The following is a 20,856-nucleotide window of genomic DNA, read 5'->3' as shown; positions in this document are numbered from 1 at the left end:
AGAATAAATGTAATAAATTAATGGAATTTGCATCTGTGTTAATTGAATACTGACTTGGGAATTACAAAACCTTCAAGATGTTGGACTGCAACTCTTAACATTCCCCACGATTGACTATGTTGGCTACGTGAATGCTGGCAACAGCTGGGTGGCCATCTGATTCCCACCATTGATTTAGTGTTTTTAATTGAGTTGAGATTGACTGTCAAATATAGGCTCCATACTCAGACTAGCAACCAAGTAGGCTGTTAGAAGCAGAATGGCCCATGTTATTCAAATAGCATAAATATGCAGTGCTGTCATTTATCTGCCAATCTGCAGCTAGTTCGTAAAATCTTATGCTGGGAGTGTGTACACACACTGACATACCAAAAATTGTCTACCTCCCTCTCAGGCTGTCTCTATATGGGCCACATACTGTGGATCCACTGAGATATGGGCCAATGTAAATCAAAGATGCCTAGTTTGACATCTTCAGCAATAGGACTAAGGCAAGACCTGAGCAGTGTTTATATGCACTGCATAGGTTGGGTTTTCAGTACTTCGTCCATCCATAGCCATATCGGGGTAGAGGTAGGAGTAGGGTTTCCTGCCCCTGCCGCATATACACACTGGTGTATCATCCAACTGTTGTGAGGTGTTAATCCTATCTCTGTCCCATATATCCACAGCTCTGTTGGTTGTCACCACAATCTGAGCACAAACATTAATGTTAATGTGCACTTTTAACAATGAAACCAAAGAATTCCCTGAGACACACACACTATTTCACAGACAGATCAGGGGATAATCCACATGGAAAAACCTACAGAAGTAGCCCAGGCACTTTCAGTGATGCAGCAGTGTGGAACAGGCACGAGCAAAGAGATATTCCTATCCCAGAGTATAGCTCACAGCCTCCCAGGAAAGCAAAGGCACCACCTTCTGAACAAATATTGCCAAGGAAATCCTGTGATAGGTTTGCATTAGGGTCACCATAAGTTTGAAACAACTTGAAATCATGCAGCAACAATAGTAATCAGTAAGAAATTTATGCATAGAGCCAGATCAAGACTGGCATTTTTCTTATTCTCTTATTTTTTGTTTTGATATCTTCACTTCTTCATAATAAGTTAAGGTAATAATATTTCATTGCATTTTAAAAAGAATAGCTAAATTGAATTTTACTTTCACTAATAAAGCGAGTCCTGTTACTGGTTTGTGCTTCTCCTTTTATTAGAAATTAATCATATTGTTGTTAAGAAGGGAGCAAGGAGAGGGTTAGATGTTGGAGGAAAAGCTTTCATTGGTTATTTCATGTTCAGCTATCACCTAACCTTCTCTTGGCACTAAACCTAGATGTTAAAGCTATCTATGTGGCTGGTTTACTGCCTGGATTATTGTATTAAGTATCTGATGAACTAGTTTGCCAGTCTTATCTGCACTGCAAAGTGAGAACATGGGAACTAACCTGGTACACATACATGCACACTTGATATTTTCCCTTTAAGATTTGGAATAATAATGATGAAATTCAGGGTGAGATAATGTGAAGGTGCAGTATTCACATGAGGCTCTCCTTCCTGCTTTCCCATCATATTTCTAGTATTTTCTGTTCAATTAAATAAAGGGACAGGAATATTAATTTTCACTTCTTGGGTTTCTTGGTTTTACTCCTCCAAAGGTAAATTGTTCCATTGTAAATTTATCAAGATTTCTGAAATATATTATATAGATTAAGAGTGCTGTGGAAATAAAGTCAAGTAGACAAGGCACATTAAATAGACTCCTGCAGAAAGTGTCATATTTTCCTCCACTAAACTTTTGAAAGGGCCCCCAGTGGCGCAGCATGTTAAAGCACTGAGCTGCTGAACTTGTGAACCGAAAGGTCGCAGGTTCAAATCCAGAGAGTGGAGTGAGCACCTGCTGTTAGCCCCAGCTTCTGCCAACGTAGCAGTTTGAAAACATGCAAATGTGAGTAGATCAATAGGTACCGCTCCAGCGGAAAGGTAACGGCACTTCATGCAGTCATTCTGGCCACATGACCTTGGAGGTGTCTACAGACAACACCAGCTCTTTCACTTAGAAATGGAGATGAGCACCAACCCCCAGAGTTGGACACGACTGGACTTAATGTCAGGGGAAAACCTTTACCTTTACTAAACTTTTGAAACAGACTTTGGAAAGCAGATTCTTCAGGATGTTTTAGCTATTGATTTCTGCAGAGGTACGAGGTCAGACTAGTTACTTCTTGAGACCTCTTCAAATTCAGTAATTCTTTGATTATGTGCATAACATGTCTGAAACTTCCATTGTTTTCTCTGGGTTATACTAAGGGCTGCATTTCTGTAAGGTAAAGATTTGCCCCTGACATTAAGTATAGTCAAGTCCGACACTGGCGAGTGATTCTCATCTCCATTTCTAAGCCAAAGAGCCCGCGTTGTCCGTAGACACCTCCAAGGTCATGTAGCTGGCATGACTGCATTGAGCACCGTTACAGCATTTCTGTAGCTAGTTGTATATACTTAGATCACTAGAAGTCAGTGGATTGCTTTGAATACAGACACGATATCACAACAGTTAAAAAGATAGCACAAGTTGTTCAGTTATAAATTAGGAATTGCTTGCATAACTTCTTTAAGTGAAGTTCCATGTGTATCAAAATCAGTCATGACTGGTGAAAAGCAACTAAAGTGCAACATCACCATCCATCTGGAAGAAATGCTACAACACTGATTCTGGAAACAGTTTAACACATAAACAAGTTTCTAATATTGCTGAATAAGTTCTCTTATGTTAGATTAATCTAAATTGATATTGGGTGAAGGGTGCTGGAATAAATAATCTAATCAGCTAAACTGCCTGCCCAAAAGAGATGGTAGCCTTTGGATGAGTCAGAGGAAATGAATCAACTAAATAAATACTAAATATAACACTGAAGATGTATTTTACAGAAACAGCATAAATGTTACACTTAATGGTGATTAAATAAAACCAGCACAACTGTTAAAAATGTGTGACTATATCTTTGGCTAGGAAATGCTTCTGCTTAATAAATGAGTTTTTCTCATTGACTCTGTTAAGAAATTTGATCTATTAAGCATAATACATTGGTTTCAGGCTTTATTGAACTAAAAATTGAGCTAAAAATGTCCCCATGTTCACTAGCAGGTGTAGAGCATTGTGTAAGCTCCTCTCTGTTTTAGGCTTAGGAAAAGATTTTTAACTGCAGGAAATAAAAGGAGAGAAAGAAATCTAATCATTCTACAGTGATGGGCAAGATTCTTGAGGTCAGTTTGGAGCAATTGAAGTAAGATGAGGACAAAGAAGAAAAATTGGAAGAGAAAGAAACTGGGAACTTTTTAAAAGTAGCTGAAAAAATGGGACGGCAAAGGATTATTCAAGATTCCCCCCCCCCCCCCCCGCCAAATCAGGATAGTTGGAGAGTATGCTGTTATTAGCGTTGTTGTTCAATGTATTGTCGAAGACTTTCATGGCCGGAATCACTGGGTTGCTGTGAGTCTTTCGGGCTGCATGGCCATGTTCCAGAAGCTTTCTCTACTGACATTTCTCCCACATCTGTGGCAGGCATCCTCAGAGGTTTATGTTTGAAACTAGGCAAGGGAAGTTTATATATCTGTGCAAGGTCCAGGGTGAGAGAAAGAACTCTTGTCTCTTGGAGGCCGGTGTGGATGTTGTAATTAATCATTTTGATCAGCATTTTATGCTCTTGTGGCCTCAAGGCCTGGCTTCTTCCTGTTGGGGAGAATCCTTTGTTGGGAGGTGTTAGCTGTCCCTGATTGTTTCATGTCTGGAATTTGTCTGTTTTCAGAGTGTTGTTCTTTATTTACTGTTCTGATTTTAGAGTTTTTTAATACTGGTAGCCAGATTTTTTTTCATTTTCATAGTTTTCTCCTTTCTGCTGCAATTGTCCACATCTTGTGGATTTCAATGGCTTCTCTGTTCAGTCTGACGTGTTAGAAAGGTCCAGTATTTCTGTGTTGTCAAATAATATGCTGTGTCCAGGTTGGTTCATCAAGTGCTCTGTTATGGCTGACTTCTCTGGTTGAATTATTCTGGTTGAATCATGTTCCTTGATTCGTGTTTGGGCAATGCTGCATTTGGTGGTCCCTATGTAGACTTGTCCACAGCTTCATGGTATACGGTAGACTCCTGCAGAGGTGAGAGGATCCCTCTTGTCCTTCGCTGAACATAGCATATGTTGGATTTTATTTCTAGGAGACATTACTATTTTTATAACCAATGCTTTAGATAAGTGGCATTTACTTCCAAGAAAATATCTGTAAGACTGGACCTCATAGTATTTTGCATTGCACATAGTGCAATTCATAGAACTAGAACAGATTGTGCTGCAACATACACAATGATTGGGCAGACATTAGCAGAGGATACATAACAATTTAATCTACATTAACATATTTGCATAAGCTACAAATATCACACAGGATATTGCGGGACAGCTATTCTATCGTGGAAACTATACCACTTCATGTCACATCAGATGAGTTAGTGGATTCAAATATTACCTGTCAGAGAGGAATCTTTTGATATACTCAATTTTTTAAAGCCCTGTTTGGAATAAAATGGAAGCTTTGAAGTAGCGGATACATATCTTAATGTCCTTGTGATTGCTGTTATAAGAATCCATGAGAGGTTTTTAAATCTCCTTAGCAACAAAGATATTTTAAAAGATAAACATCAAGAATTTAGTGCAAAAATAGAGTCAAAATCCAGGATAGTCATAAGAATTAATGTTATTACATAGTTCATTGTCCTATGTTTATCACTAATATTCTGAGCCAAAAGCTGTTTACTAAGGGCTTTCATAATACTACTTATTAATACCATACTGGATCTGTTTTATTGTCATGTTGGTACCATATGTTTTTGAAACAGACATTCTTATTTTGCAATTTAAATACGTGATTATATTGCAAGGCATTCTGTAAACTGTAGATACTTGCAGTGTGTTTCTAGACAGGAAGATTGGAAACAGTAGTGTGTAAATTAAGATGCTAAATATATTTGATCAAAAACTAGTTGAGTAAGGTTAGGGACCAGACTTTTTGGCAAGCATTCTCAAACACTGAGATAGAGAAACTAGAAATTGGTTGATACAAACACTAACACTTTTTCCACAGTTGTGCTTTTGTAAATAGGGAAGGCAGACAAAATTTGCTGATGTATACAGTCCCCCCCCCCCCGTTGAAAGTGCAAATCCACAAAGAAATTGCTATGTATATCACCTGAAAGAACACCTTTAGGAATGTCTAAGTTTTCTAGCATGTCTGTATGGACAGCTTCTATTAGAAGCTACACATAGAATCACATTGGAGGACCTAGAAATTCCTAAAGAGAAGATTTTTAATCAAATCTGTGAATAATCAAAAGCCAAAACCGCAAATGTGGAGAGATGACTTTGCTTCCTTGGGTTATTGCAGAATTTAAGGAAATATGTGATGAAAGAACTCCACAGAAAGAAGCTCTCTAGTTGCCCAGAACAGCAAACAAACCTAACTTAAGAATTTTCTGGGAGTTTAAAATATTAAATGCAATTTATTTTAATCTATTATTAGAAGGATGCTTCCTTCCCAGCATTGTGGTTGATTTTTGGCTAGGTTGCTTAGGGCCATCAGCTTCAAGATGCAGACCTATGAACAGGTCGTTTTGAAAGTAGTAGCCTTATTCCTAAACATATATGAGATTGTGCTGTATGATATACTATGCATTTATGCCCTGAAAGATTTTTCTTTCCTTTCACTTTCTTCTTGATGTAAAATGTACTTTCTCCTTTTTTTCTTGTCTTGAATATATTGCTCCTTATGTCTAATATGTGATTTCTTTTTTCTTTTTGTCCTTGTCTCTTCCAGATACCAAATTCATACAGGGCTTCAGCATTCTGTCATAAGGCCCACACAGCCTAACTGTTTACCTTTGGATAATGCAACACTACCTCAGAAGCTGAAGGAAGCTGGCTACTCAACCCACATGGTTGGCAAATGGCACTTGGGCTTTTACCGCAAAGAATGTATGCCCACACAACGGGGGTTTGATACCTTTTTTGGCTCTCTCTTGGGCAGCGGCGATTATTATACCCATTACAAATGTGACAGCCCTCGAATGTGTGGCTACGACTTGTATGAGAATGACAATGCTGCTTGGGATCATGACAATGGCATATACTCCACACAGATGTACACTCAAAAAGTGCAACAAATCTTAGCCTCCCATAACCCCAGAAAACCCATATTTTTATACATTGCATACCAAGCTGTCCACTCACCACTTCAGGCTCCAGGCATGTATTATGAACGTTACAGATCAATAAATAATATAAACCGGCGCAGGTATGCTGCTATGCTGGCATGCTTGGATGAAGCTATCAACAATGTGACTCTTGCATTAAAGAGATATGGTTATTATAACAACAGTGTTATCATTTACTCTTCAGATAATGGAGGGCAGCCAACAGCTGGAGGAAATAACTGGCCTCTCCGAGGAAGCAAAGGAACTTACTGGGAAGGAGGGATACGAGCGGTTGGCTTTGTTCATAGTCCCCTACTCAAAAACAAGGGTTGTGTATGCAAGGAGCTTATACATATAACGGATTGGTTTCCTACTTTGATCACCTTAGCAGAAGGACAGATTGATGAGGACACCCTATTGGATGGCTATGATGTGTGGGAGACCATCAGTGAGAGTAGACGTTCTCCCAGAATGGATATTTTACACAACATTGATCCCATCTATACCAAGGCCAAAAATGGTTCATGGGCAGCTGGATTTGGGATATGGAACACAGCAATTCAGTCAGCCATCCGTGTGAACCACTGGAAACTACTGACAGGAAATCCAGGGTACAGTGACTGGGTCCCTCCTCAGTCATTTAGCAATGTAGGTCCTAGCCGTTGGCACAATGAGCGGGTTTCATGGACCGCTGGTAAAACGGTTTGGCTGTTCAACATCACTGCTGACCCCTATGAGCGAGTGGACCTTTCTAGTAAATATCCTGATGTAGTAAAGCAGTTGCTGCGAAGACTTTCCCAATTCAATAAGACAGCTGTCCCGGTTCGATATCCACCTAAAGACCCAAGGAGTAACCCCAACTTTAATGGAGGAGTCTGGGGGCCATGGTTCAAGGAAGAGGAGAAAAAGAAGAAAAAATCAAATAAAAACAAAGCAGAAAATAAACAAAAGAAAAATAAATCCAGAAAGAAATCAAACAAAAGAAAGGGACATTCTTTGAGCTGCTTTATGGGTGGCTAATTTTGGTTCATGACGTTTGCTGCAATATTTCTAGAAAGATTGTCTCTGGTCCTCTCTCAAAAAAAACTTCAGTGGCAGTCAAATGTTCAGGTAAATGTGCTTAGGCATAGCTTGTCATTGCTGAACTAAAAATATTCCCCAAAATTCATAATTTTCAGATTACCAGTACAGTAGAACTGCCAGTACAGCACTTGTCATGTTCAGAAAGGTGTCTAAGGTACAGTACACATTGCTTCCTTTCTGGGTAACTCTATGGCTGAACCACCTTCTTTTTCATGTGGAGGAAATATACCATATTACAGTAGAGCCCCGCTCATCCGAGTTAAACGGGCGGGCGCAATCTCGGATACCAGAAATCTCGGATAATAGGGGGCACCTATTATCCAAGCGCAGGGAAGGTGCCTCGAGGGAGGGAGGCAGGCTCTGGAGAAATTTCTAATGCTGTATTTCTTCTCCCCACGCCTTCCTTTTCACCTTTGAGGAGCTTAGAGGCTCCCACCAGCTCCATTAAAACTTCCTCTGGAGCCTGCCTTCCTCCCTTGAGGCATCTTCCCTGTGGCCCTGGCAAGCCCCCATGCCTCAGATGATACAGACGCTCGGATAAGCGGGGCACTGATAAGCAGGGCTCTACTGTACCAGTGCTTAAAACACTATACAAAAGATGGTGCATTTTAGGGTGAGAATTGAAAAAATATATTGGTAAATGTTTCAAAGAAAACAGAAACAAAACGGGACAAAATGTTACCATGATCTTGAGCTGCCTCTCAAGCTGTTTTAGTGAAGCATAGTCAACTATTAGGCTACTAGAATATCTTGAATTAGTTGTGAAAAAGCTGTTTCTAATTAAATGTTGCCTTGCTTTCAGCTGGAAAGGATTTATCCCCCTTCCCAGAATGTGCCAGGCTACAATCTCTTCCAATAAAAGCAAGCTATACACACACACACACACAAAAGGGCTAGTACACCGCTATAATTATAGAAAGCTGTAGCCTGAAATACTGTGCTAGTCTATGTGTGCACAATCTCTCTGAAATTCATACTCTATCCACATGTAACTGCAAAGAGTGCAGCCATATAATGATATTCACCAAGCACTGCTACTCTGTTCATTCCAGCATCCAGAAGGGGAACTGAACAGCTGTAATACCTGTAATATGTAACAGCAGGGACAACCTTGCTATAGGCAGAATCAGCCATATTAATGGGATCCCTGAACCCCTACATTAGTATGATGCTTTCACATACTGCAAAGGTCATTCCATTGCCAGTACTGAAAGATTGAACAGCCATACAGAGAGTAGCTTGAGATTTCTATGTTTTCCAGACCCACGGGTCTCTGTTTTTTCCTAGGCCTCTTCCACACAGCTGAATAAAATCCCACATTTTCTGCTTTAAACTGGCAGTGTGGCCGCAGATCACCCACTTCAAAGCAGATATTATGAGATTTTCTGCCTTGATATTCTGGGTTATATGACTGTGTGGAAGGGCCCCGAGTTGTGTCTGCCTGCCTAGTTGTTTAGGCAGAATCTCATTTTCATTAACATGAAAAAGGAGAGATTCTAGGTGAATGTGAAAGTCTTTGTATCCTAACATAGAGTTGGTAAACTATGAAATATTCAGTGGACAATTTTCTGCCTATGGCCTCCAGGAGCCATACAAATTGCCCAAATGCCTCCCATCAGATGAAGCTTGAAGTCAGCTTTGACTTTTTTGTGTTGAACTGTGCTATGTCTAGTTTAAAAGAGAATTTTTGTTTAAAAAGTGAATTCCAAGAGAAACTATTTTTATCCAGAAAAAAGGAGGTGAGTCAAGAGTTGCAAAAAAATTCCTGGGGGTTCTTGTAGCCTCAGGGATACACTTGGTCCACTCTTCCACTAAAAGGTAGAGGTTAAGAAAAGAACATACATAAAGGAAATCTGTTGACTTAACAAAACAGGAGTGTTATCAGGCCAAAGACAAAAATCCAATGAACCAGGCATGTAGCCTAGTCCCATTGTTGCCTCTGGTCAGGTCCTAGGAGCACAAAACATTCTGCTGTGAATCCAGTTAGTTTGCCTGTGTAAGAAGGGGGCATTTTGTCCTTAATCTCAGGCCTCTTCTACACTGCCATATAATCCAGATTATAAAAGTAGATAATCCAAAGTAGATGCTTTGAACTGGATTATCCGAATCTATACTGCCATATAATCCAGTTCAAAACAGATAATTTGGATTTTGTATGGCAGTGCAGAAGGGGTCTCAGTAAAACAACAGTTTGCCATTTTGGCGGCTGCTGCTGCAGGACCATTACATGGCAAGGAGGGGATTGGGCCCATTCCCAATACTTCTTAATTCACATATAGCATCAATATCTATTGAATTCCGTTGAGTACTCCTCATTTTGAAGACATTTGAGCAATGGATGCCCAACTGAAGAAGACACTAATTACAGAGAGTAGGAGGTCATCTTGTATAAACATATGTTGTAATTTATTTTAAGTCATAGAATGCCAAGAATGTTTTATTCCTGTGGCTTCTGTTCGTTAGTCCATTGTTATGGCAAAAAGAATGGTGTTTTATGTAGCTATCTCAAAGTACTGTAAAATCCAAACAAGAACTGTAAAAGGAAGAATTATTCTCTCCCACTATGTGTTTGCCTCCAAAGTGATTATTTGGTTCTATAGTCACTCAGGTTTTATTACAGAAGAAAATTCATGTATGTTTAAGAAACAGGGAGAAGAGTCAAACATAGAGAACTCTACGCTAAACATTTTATTTATATATCTAATAAAATAGTTTATTTTTATGGCAATAATTTGAGTGTCCCACTGTGTCTTATTTACAAATCAAAGCTACTCCGTTCCATTCAACCTGCCCAAGGAAGGATGCCTCTATATAGAAAGCGGACAGGCTTTGAAGCAGCGAGGCTATTCTTTGCAATTCAAATTGGCCAAAAAAACATTCCTCTAGAACGCAAGTACCCGGTCTTCCAAGCAACAAGCCTATTCCATTGTATTCCAGCTCACCAAACAAGGATTCACATAAGAAGAAAACTGCCAGGTTTTGAGGCTGCAAGGCTATTCACTGCTATTCCATCTGGTCAACAAATGATTCCCATAAGCCACAGCAACGTGCGGCCAAGCACAGCTAGTAGGGATATAAAAGTTCATTGTACCATACAGGTCATTGTGCATACATATCTAAAATTAGGGACTAAAGGCAAATCTACGCAGGTTTGAACTCTGACATTTCCTTTTATCTTATTTTGTAATTAGCTTTGGCATTTTCTTCTGTTTTGTTTTTGTTTAGCTATATTTTAAAATCTATTTTTCTAAGCCTCAATCTGGAACATTTTAAAATCTATAAAAAAGGCTTTTTACTTTTTTAAAAAAAACATGCATGCAAATGTGGGTTCACATATGGATATGGGAAAACAATAAAACATTCAATTTACTTGCATTGAATTGTAAGTATATAAATATGTCTCAGATGAATCTGGATTTGATCAAACAACCATACTTTGGGGAGGGGGGGAGAGGAACTTGCAAAATATAGCAGAGCCTAGTTTTCATTACACTGCAAGTCACTCTGATTTAACGTGTAATATTACCACAAGAAGCCTCAAAGTCTATTTGAAGAGACCATCATTTTTAGTTTCCACTAAATCTTAACTGGTGTTGAAGTCCGGGCTGGGTCCATAATGTTTTTTCCCCTTATGCTGGGCCCTTTCTAATGGAGGCCTGCTCTTACAAGAGGTTAGATTGTCTATTGTTTCTGTGAGTCCCTCCAGATTTTGCCTGCTCAGGTTATATACACCTTATTTTATTTTTGGGGTTATTTAATATTTAATGTTTATTTTACTTAAGTGATATTTGTTGTTACTTTTCTAATGTAACACAAATCCTATGTAAAATCAAACTACATATTTTTGACATTCATATTGAAATCTGAAATATATACAGAAAGTCTTTACTACACCTAAAAGGCATAAGATCCAGCCTCTTATGAACAGCTATGAAGTCACACTCTCTCAGCCTCAGAGCAAGGACCTCTGGACTGCCTGAGACCTTATCCCCAAACCTTTCTTTATTTACTTGGATTTCCACTACTGGACTGACTTCTCTGTAGCTGCTTTTCTCAAGATAATCTGTTTCTTTGGACACTTGCTGGGATCAAAAAGCTGGACAACATCCCTTTATGTTCTGATCAAACATAGCCATTATGTCCTATAGCCAGATAATGAAAAACAGTACAGTCCTGCCAGCAAATGCTTCTTGGGGAGTTATTTCTTTAGGGAAAAGCTAAATGTAATTATTTTTCTTGTGATTTGATTATTTCTTTTGAGACAGATGCAGGCATGCTGATATGAAGATTGGCATGAAATTATGATACAAATGCTGAACAAAGAATTTACAAGGAATATTAATGTTAAATATGTAATGCTCAGCATTGCTTGAAAATAACTGAACATTCACAAATAATTATGCAAATAGGATTGGGTCCTTTCATATTACAATTTGCATACCTGAAGCCCTTGGGTATTGTAATCTTTTGGGAGACAAGGCTAAATATATCACTTGGCTTCAGGTGCACCAACTAAACTGGCCTGCAGTCCTTGAGTGTGGTGAAGGGTGTTATGTCATTGGTTGTTAAGGTAAGATTCACTTGTCAAAAAGCAAAATGTTGTGGATTAATCCTTGGAGGGGACCAGGATACAAGCCAAAGATGGATGTAGTTTCCCTCTAGCTTTTGATCTGCTGTCCCCATCTCTTTGCCTATGGCTATTCCATCCTACATCATCTCTCCTTTTAAGCAGATTTTGCTTCTACGGAATTCCTGATACTTTACCCTTGAATACGTGATTGTTGAAAAAGCCAGCAAGGAAAAACATGACACATCTACTATTTCTTCCCTCCACCCATCTCACAATATATAAAATTATAGCATCAAAAGAGAATTTGTATTTAGGGAACAAAAACCCTATAAGATATAGTACTGGTCCATAGCAGATAAGCATTGTTGGAGGGGGTGGGATTATTTGTAATAACAACAAACATCAAAACTGCTAAAACTCCAGAATAGGAACACTTTTAAATGAATATCATGACATTTCCATATTCACTGAGGACTAAGATGGCTGTCGTCTTGCACATTTCACCAAAGAGAAAAATCTCACAAATATTCTGTTACAAGTAAATTTCATATAACAAATGTTCATTACTTGACTCCATCATTTCCATAACCATGTAAGGCTGATGTGTCATGCTGGAGTAATTTTGAAGCCTGCATTTAAATTACATTGAGGAAACATTCATTTCAGTAAATGCCATGTGTGTGATCAATTGAAAATGAACAAGGAATAGGCACAACAGATTGCTCTGTTTGTGTTTTCTAAACTTTGCTTAAAAGGTCAATTTCATTAGTTAGAGAAGACTAGAGTCTTCACTCTTTTTAAAAGCCAGGTTAGGACTTGCAAAGTTGAAGCATCATTAGCTTTACAAATGCCCTGTTCCCAATGGACATAAAACTATTAGAACTGGTTAGCTGTCATGAATCAACACAGCTACCCACATTCTTTGGATCTCCTTTGGGTCATTGCTATGCAGCTGTCATGATCGCTGTCTGAACTTCAAAATATATCACTGATCTGTTATGGAAAATAGCTAACAAGTGTTAATATGCAGGCAAAAGCCAACTTTTTAAAAATGAGGTACAATCAAAGCTTGGAACATTCATTCCCAGCCCTCTAATCTAATTATGCCAAAGGCCTATGTGGCTAGGTTGTTTCAGATGCTAGAGTCCCCAAAATAATTTCCCCAGGCTTTTGGCATAATTAGTGCCAAGGGTCATAAAGGATTTGGAATCTGTTTTCATTTCCAACTGTATGACCTAAAACACGTGTCTCTGGGCATATGTCAAGTGTTCTTCTCTCGAGCACTGAACAGTGACTTCCCAACTCCACACATTTAGGAGTCTTATAATTCAAACACAAGTTTTAAAATTAATAACTTTAGGGACGTGTAAAGATATTTTTTAAATGCAATTATTTTGGAAGCCACGTAATCAGTCATGTTTGCCAAAATCCAGCTCTGGGTAATTAATCTTTTAATCTAACCACCATGAGTCAGAATGTTCTTACTGGATTTGAACATTTTCAGTGAGGTTTGAATTTTTTTTTTTACAAACCTATTGGTTTAGAAGCAATAACTGCTATGTTTTTTTCATTTGGAGGCTCCATTAGGTCCTTGATAGGATGCAGGGAGATTCATGACATGTAGTAAAGTTCCTCTGTAGCTTTTATTAAAAAATTTCATGAGTTTTCACCCACTGGGTTTTAAGGATTTCAATGTTAGTTTTAAGAATCAATATTTCTTTCTGCAATAAAGCTACCCCCCCCCCCCAAGTTCAGTAAGCCTGTACATTTATCCAGCTACCAAGGTGGAACAGCAGTAATCAGGAGGAAATCTCTAAAGGAATTTGGGTGTGACATAGTGTGTATCCACACTGCAAATTATAACAATTTGATGCTTCTTTAATTGCAATGGCTCATTCTTAAGGAATCCTATGATTTGTTGTCTGGTGTAGTACCCAGAGTTCTCTAATGTACTCCCTTGAACTACAGCAATAGAACTGAATAGGACAGAGTTCCATATACATCATGAAGTTTCAAACCCCAGGATTCCATAGACAGAAGCTATTGCAATGATTACAGAATATGTTGGATAACATCTCCATTTAAAAGATTCAATGAGTAGTTGGTGGAAAATCACTACTTTCTTGAGTCCTTAAATAACCATTCCTAATAATGTTGGATTAAATGTTTATGGAATATTACATGGCCCCCTATATTAATTGATATAAATGATTGGTTCCTACTCCATCCTTATACTTTAGACCAAAAATGGAAAACCCTAAGCCTTGGGGCTAAATCAAGCTCTTCTGGGGTCCCATTCTGGCCTTTTGATGTCGAAGGGGTATGGCACTGCTTTTCCACCCAAGCACTATATATGCATTTATTAGTAAGCTGTACACCCATATACAGTACTAAACAATGGCTCCCACCAGCCATCCCCATTTTGTATGCTGTCTATGGTTGTTGGAAGTGCAAAGCCAAAAGAAGGGGGATACATTTGCCCTACTCCTTTAAAAGTTGTTTTACAGCAGGGTATATATCAGTGTTAGTCAAAGCAATGGTATTCCCATAGTAACCTATGGATGCAAGAGCTGGACCATAAGGAAGGCTGAGCGAAGGAAAATAGACGCTTTTGAACTCTGGTGCTGGAGGAAAATCCTGAGAGTGCCTTGGACCGCAAGAAGGTCCAACCAGTCCATCCTCCAGGAAATAATGCCCGGCTGCTCACTGGAGGGAAGGATATTAGAGGCAAAGCTGAAGTATTTTGGCCACATCATGAGGAAACAGGAAAGCTTGGAAAAGATCACGATGCTGGGGAAAATGGAAGGAAAAAGGAAGAGAGGCCGACCAAGGGCAAGATGGATGGACGGTATCCTTGAAGTGACTGGCTTGACCTTGAAGGAACTGGGGGTGGTGACAGCCGACAGGGAGCTTTGGCGTGGATTGGTCCATGAGGTTACGAAGAGTCGGAGACGACTAAACGACTGAGCAGCAGCAGCATATATCAGTGTGGACTTTCACATCACAGTGTTACAAAGTGGAATGACCGTTCAGTTATGAACCACCTCCTTCTTCTGGAAACACCCTAAACACAGAGCAAACATAAGATTTAGACATGGTAATCATAAAGTGATTTATGTAATCCAGTTATGAGTTCACACTGAACAGACATAAATAAATAATGATTTTCTGAAGGTTTTTGTATTTACTTCTGCTAACTAGAGATGATGGAGGAAGTTTTGGAGTTCTAATCTTCTCCCTCTTTCTTTAATTCTTTTTGGGTTAGAGGTGTTTTGTCTATGTTTATAATTTACTTTGCTCCAGAATATGAAAAATATACAGCAGATTCTGTTTTTCAATAAATGAGTAGTTGTGTATTAGCCCTTGTTATTAACATTTACTATAATAAATAAGAACAAGGAACACAGTGTAAAAAATCAGGAAAAAAAACTATTTTAAGGGCAATTATACTAGGGAATGAGGAGACTGCTGAAATATGGTTTTATCAAAGGTTAGGTAAAGGTTTTCCCCTGACATTAAGTCTAGTCGTGTCCGACTCTGGGGGTTAGTGCTCATCTCCATTTCTAAGCCAAAGATTTAGCGTTGTCCATAGGTCTCCAAGGTCATGTGGCCAGCATGACTGCATGGAGTGCCATTACCTTCCCGCCAGAGTGGTACCTATTGATCTACTCACATTTGCATGTTTTTGAACTACTAGGTTGGCAGAAGCTGGGGCTAAAAGTGGGTGCTCACTCCGCTTTCAGTCCACAAGTTCAGCAGCTCAGTGCTTTAACACACTGTGCCACCAGGGGCTCCTTGGTTTTATGGAATAAGATCTAATAATTTGAGGGGATAGTTATTTCAGAAATTGGTCTTCTAGGTGTTTTGGACTTCAGCTCCCAGAATCCCTGACTACTGGCGAGAAAGAGGGTCAACATTTCTGCTTCTCTTGTTCCTGGGAGCAGTTCAGTGGAAATCTGTTACTTTCTGGTGCCATTTTCAGCTGAAATATCAGCAAAGAAAGGTTTTTGAACAAGGGGAGGAAGGGCATCTATGCATAGGACTGGGAAGTTTTCAGGCACCCAAAATGCACCAAAAGTGATTGAGAGGCTTTGTACAATGATCAGCAGAGTCTGGTAGCTACAAAAGTGATTTCATAGACTACGTGGGGCCAATGAGGTGCATTTTCCACATCCTTGTGCTTGAGCCATTTCACTATTGCGAATGCGTAGCAATTCTTGACAGGTGAAAAAATTGACTCATGTATTATTCCCTAGCTGTGGTGCAGTTGTAAGAAGAAAACAATTTCATTCAGGGAAATGTCTACAATGTCTTGTTATACTGAAAAATCTTTATTTGAATTACATTCACTGGCAATGCCTTCTGGATTTCAATTTCCAAGATGTTTTATGTCTTCCTCATTTATCGACTGCTATTTTATCATCCTTCAAATTAATTTACTGGATTGTATTTAAAATTCAATTATCTCACAGCACAGCTAAATAACACCATGACACACCTCGTTTGGACAGTAAGAATCTGGCTGCCAATTCACTCCTCTTTTTGCATAGAAGTAAAGAAAGCAGGAAGATGTAAATTGAACTCTAGCTGTCTGCTATATATGAGCCAGGAAATATAGTGGCTGGTTTCTGAACAAGCCAAGAGTATGAAGCTAACTTGAATGAATTGCTGCACATGTGGCATTTTTAATCCCAGCACAAATATCACTGCAATATAGGAAAAAGTATGTACAAAATATGTACACAATCCTTTGTGCAAGGCATGCCTATTTTTCTGGTTATTTACATAGTAGGAAGCTATTACTGGTACTGTCCTCTCAACATATACCTTCTGTTTTAAAATATATAATGAGGATTTTTTTATTTTTATTTTGCTAACGGTTGCACAAGAGTTCATTGAGGAGCCCACATATATCTCTTCTTCTACTAGCAGTTTTTCTGATTCAGGAAGGAGACCCTCATCTCCACTCAATTCAGGGTCAACTGGCACCTTAAAGCCACTAGAGAAGGCACATTTTTGGGGGTAGCTCCGAAGTTATGGAATGCACTCCAGAAGAAGTCAAATTGGCAGCCATGCTGATATCATTTAGAAAAACTGTAAAGGCTTTCCTATTTGAAAGAGCCTTTAACTGAATCCAGCACTTTATGGTCATACAGGAATTTTAATTCTGATTTTATACTTTTATTGTTTATAATTTGGATGCTGTGGAGCATTCATGGATCTTTTACCATTCGTTTTAGATAACCGTTTTATCCATGATGTATATTTTAAGATATTGTAAGCTGCCTTGGGTCCACCTGGAGAAAGGTGGCATAGAAATTGCTGAAATAAATAAATGATCAAATACACATTTTTACACAGAAACATGCATATATGTTGGGGCTTGCACTTTGTTGAGGCATAGCCAAACTTATTCTTATTCTTATTATTGCAGGTGATAGCAGAATCAACGAGAAGCAACTGGAAAAGCTTACACGATACAAGGATTTAAAGATCGAACTGCAAAGATTCTGGCACAAGCCAATAAAGGTGGCACCAGTGGTTATCGGCACACTAGGTATAGTGCCTTGGCCAGCACTTAAAAACAATTGGTGCTAACAAAATTACCATCTGTCAGCTGCAAAAGGCCTCCCTGCTTGGATCTGCATGCATTATTCGCTCATACATCACATAGTTCTAGACACTTGAGAAGTGTTCGACGTGTGATCCAATACAACAGCCATCATAGTGATCTTGTTTGCCGTGTACTAATCTTGTTGTGTATCAAAAATTTATTATTTTATTTCCTACTCTCCTCTCCTCATGGCTCGAGGCAGGTTAGAACATAGATAAAAACACATAATTATTATATAAAATACACATATTAAAATGTATTTCTGTAAAATACATATATTAAAAGGCACAGAACAAAGATTAAAATACAGTGAGTTTAAAATCATGATCAAATCTGGATGGGTAGTTCTACATATGTACATGTGTGTGATGCCACCTTTCTGTCAATTCTTTCTTGCTCAGATCCATAGTTTGCTGAATCCTTTCATTCTAATTTCCAGCTATAACCAAATTTGAGTACATAGCACAGCTTCACTGACACTGTTGTCTTCTCCATTGTGAATGTTATACTGTCCCTTCCCTGGGACATAATGTGAAACATATTTATGAACAAAGCTGTTTGAAGACTTGCTCAATATGCAACAATGACAGGTATATTTGTGCATGAAAATGTCCTATCTGAAGTACTCTGGCTTATTGTTCAGTAAGAGAAACACTATTTCCTCACAGTTGCCCATATATCCCTTTCAAAATTCATTTCAAATGATTTTTTAAAAATATAATACAAAAAGGGGAAAAATAAAGGATGTTACAAAATATGGGGGGAAATGTGTAGAATATGTGCGTGTGGGTGTCTTGCATGCCGGGATTGCAAGTTACAGCATTACTAAAACATAAACAAACACACAATCATTTTAAAACACTCAATAAAATACATATATTAAAACATATTTCCACAAAATAAAAATTAGGCATACAGTGAAAATAATAGTTAAGTCAACTTGGTGTGAGACTCATGTTGAGAGAGGCACCGCTTACTCAATGCTCACAGAAAAATGACACCACTTAACTTGGAGCCCCCTCTGCTGCTTGAGTATAGGAAGTTCATTAGTTTTTAAATTTGATGTGTGTCTGTGCATGATTTTTTTTTCCAATTCAAGTTCACGGACCCCCAAAATCTTTCCACAGACCTTGAGGATCCATGGAAAGATTTCAGGGGTTCCATGACCTTGAACTTCAGAAAATCAACTTATTATCTTTATTTTGTCTGACCTCTAACTGAAATCTAGGATTTCCTTTACTTATCAATGTATGCAATAAATTACAATAGTAATATTTTCATATCACATTACAATTGTTGCATTTCTCAAAAATTATTTGAACAGACATTTCACTGTATTAGGTTATCAGGTTTTGAAATTGTGGGAAAGTTGTAAAACATAATTTTGAATAATCCTAAAATTTCATTTAAAGATATGACAATGTTGAGTTTCATAAAAACTATCTGCTGCTACATTCTGAGAAGTAGTCCATGGTTCTCACCTGACTAGAAAAGAGATCTGTAGAACAAAAAGTGTTACGAACCCCTGTTGCACCCTAAGAACTTCTTGGGTCATTATTGTGTGTCTCCAACCAACATAAACTCTATTGAAGGGGTTCCTTGGCAAATATATATTCCGGAGATGTTTGACATAGCCTTCCTCAAGTGATTTGCCCACTGTCATCAAATAAATTTCCCTGGCTGAATTGAGATTTGAACCCTGGTGGCACAGGATCCTAATCAAACACTAAAATCACGGAACCATGATGGCTCCAAATGTGTATGTATGTATTGCTTTTTCTTATTGAAATTAGAGTCTGTATTAGATATCTGTGCATTCCTATACTGAGGAAAGAAAACAGAGTCTAAACCTCTGATATTTCAGGCTAAGCCATTCTAAGTATAGCAAGCTCTCACACTGTGTCTGGCCAAGTATTCTCCTTCTCTCATTTAGAAGAAATAGAAATGTGGTGCTGGCCACACAGCCCAGAAGAATCTCTTGTTGGGATGAACAACACTAGTGAGGTTTGCTTGGCTAATAAAATCTATGGGAATTGGCAATTTCACAAAACCAAGTAGAATATCCACTGGCATGTAATGGAGGTTTGTGTAAGTATCAAGTATGGCGAGGGCCCACAATTTTTAAGCAAATGGCATGAGTTGACCCCTCAACTTGGCTAAACTTCCCATAACAAGCTTTATTCTGTAATAAAACTTTTTTTAAGTTTTGAAAGCTGATAAAGACTTGCATCCTTTATTATTCTGGGCAGCTAAAAAGGAAAATATTTTATATTTTGTAAAGGGAAATTGCTTGAGCATGGATTTAGAAGTGAAAAACATAATAAACCAAATGGCCTACATTAAAGTATAGTGGGGTTACTTTTCCATTTTCCATTTAATGGATAAAGTAATGAAACAACAACAATATTTGTCCAAAAAGTAAATACAGAAGTAATTGGAAACCCTTGACTTATGTTATTTTGTATAATGTGGGGGCGATAATCATTAGCATATTTTAGTATGTCAAGGCCAACTATATCAGTGAAAAGATCACCTTGTAGTTAAACAAATTGTGACCTTGGAAAGTGTTGAGGAAATATTCTGTCCTATTTTCAAGTATGTACAGCTCAGTGCTCAGCTGCATTATGAACTAAAAGCATTTTCTCCACAGATTTTCTATCCCAGTCTTCAAAGCAGCTGATTACTATAAGCACTTAAAGATTGGCACTAAAAAGGGCTACAGTGCTTTTTGCTCTGTAGAGTAGAATACATAGAAATGGATTCAAGTTGCAAGATTTGACTAAGCTTAAGGAAAATATGAAAATTTTATCAGACTGAGGTTGGATGGCCATCTGTAAGAATAGCAGTTTCTGATGAATCTACTATAGGGTTTAGTCCCAATTGTATAGGGCAGTGGTTCTCAACCTGTGGGTCCCCAGATGTTTTGGCCTTCAATGCCCAAAAATCCTAACAGCTGGTAAACTGGCTGGGATTTCTGGGAGTTGTAGGCCATAACATCTGAGGACCCCAGCTTGAGAACCACTGTTCTATAATTATTGGCCAAATGCTAAAGTGGATTTATTACCTTACTGACGATAGCTGTCAGCTATCATTGGTATGATATAGCGGTCAATTACTGGGTCAGCAACTAAATACACCAGATGCCCTTGAGATTTCTTTTAGCTCTGTAATGCTATGATTTCATGAACTCAAGAAAGAAAAGAACCAAGTAAAGGAACAATGGTGCTTAAATAAGTAAATTAGGAAGGAGGAAACTCGATATTTATAGATAGCATAGATACCAAGAATAGTAAACACCTTACCAAATGAGGACCAACATGATATATTGGTTAAGGTCAGTGTT

At 38.4% G+C, this 20,856-nt stretch overlaps 1 protein-coding gene across 2 annotated transcripts in view; it reads left to right on the top strand.

Moving 5' to 3' along the window:
• The window catches only part of arsj (arylsulfatase family member J), a 53,340-nt gene extending 34,547 nt beyond the window's left edge, over positions 1–18,793 (top strand). Inside the window, exons 2-3 of one of the 2 annotated variants that reach the window (XR_010006369.1) lie at positions 5,871–7,356; positions 17,334–18,793. Coding sequence is in view for 1 of the 2 variants with exons in the window: in XM_003221779.4 (XP_003221827.1) it covers positions 5,871–7,266 (1,396 nt within the window). In the remaining variant the exon portion in view is untranslated. Of the gene's footprint in view, positions 1–5,870; positions 10,061–17,333 lie in introns of those variants that run through there. The other variant, XM_003221779.4, reaches the window with a different exon arrangement.
• The last annotated feature ends 2,063 nt before the right edge of the window (positions 18,794–20,856 follow it).

Source organism: Anolis carolinensis, chromosome 5 (assembly GCF_035594765.1).
Source record: "Anolis carolinensis isolate JA03-04 chromosome 5, rAnoCar3.1.pri, whole genome shotgun sequence".
Classification (NCBI taxonomy): domain Eukaryota; kingdom Metazoa; phylum Chordata; class Lepidosauria; order Squamata; family Dactyloidae; genus Anolis; species Anolis carolinensis.
Note: the sequence above shows the minus strand (reverse complement) of the source record. Positions and strands in the feature narration are given on the sequence as shown.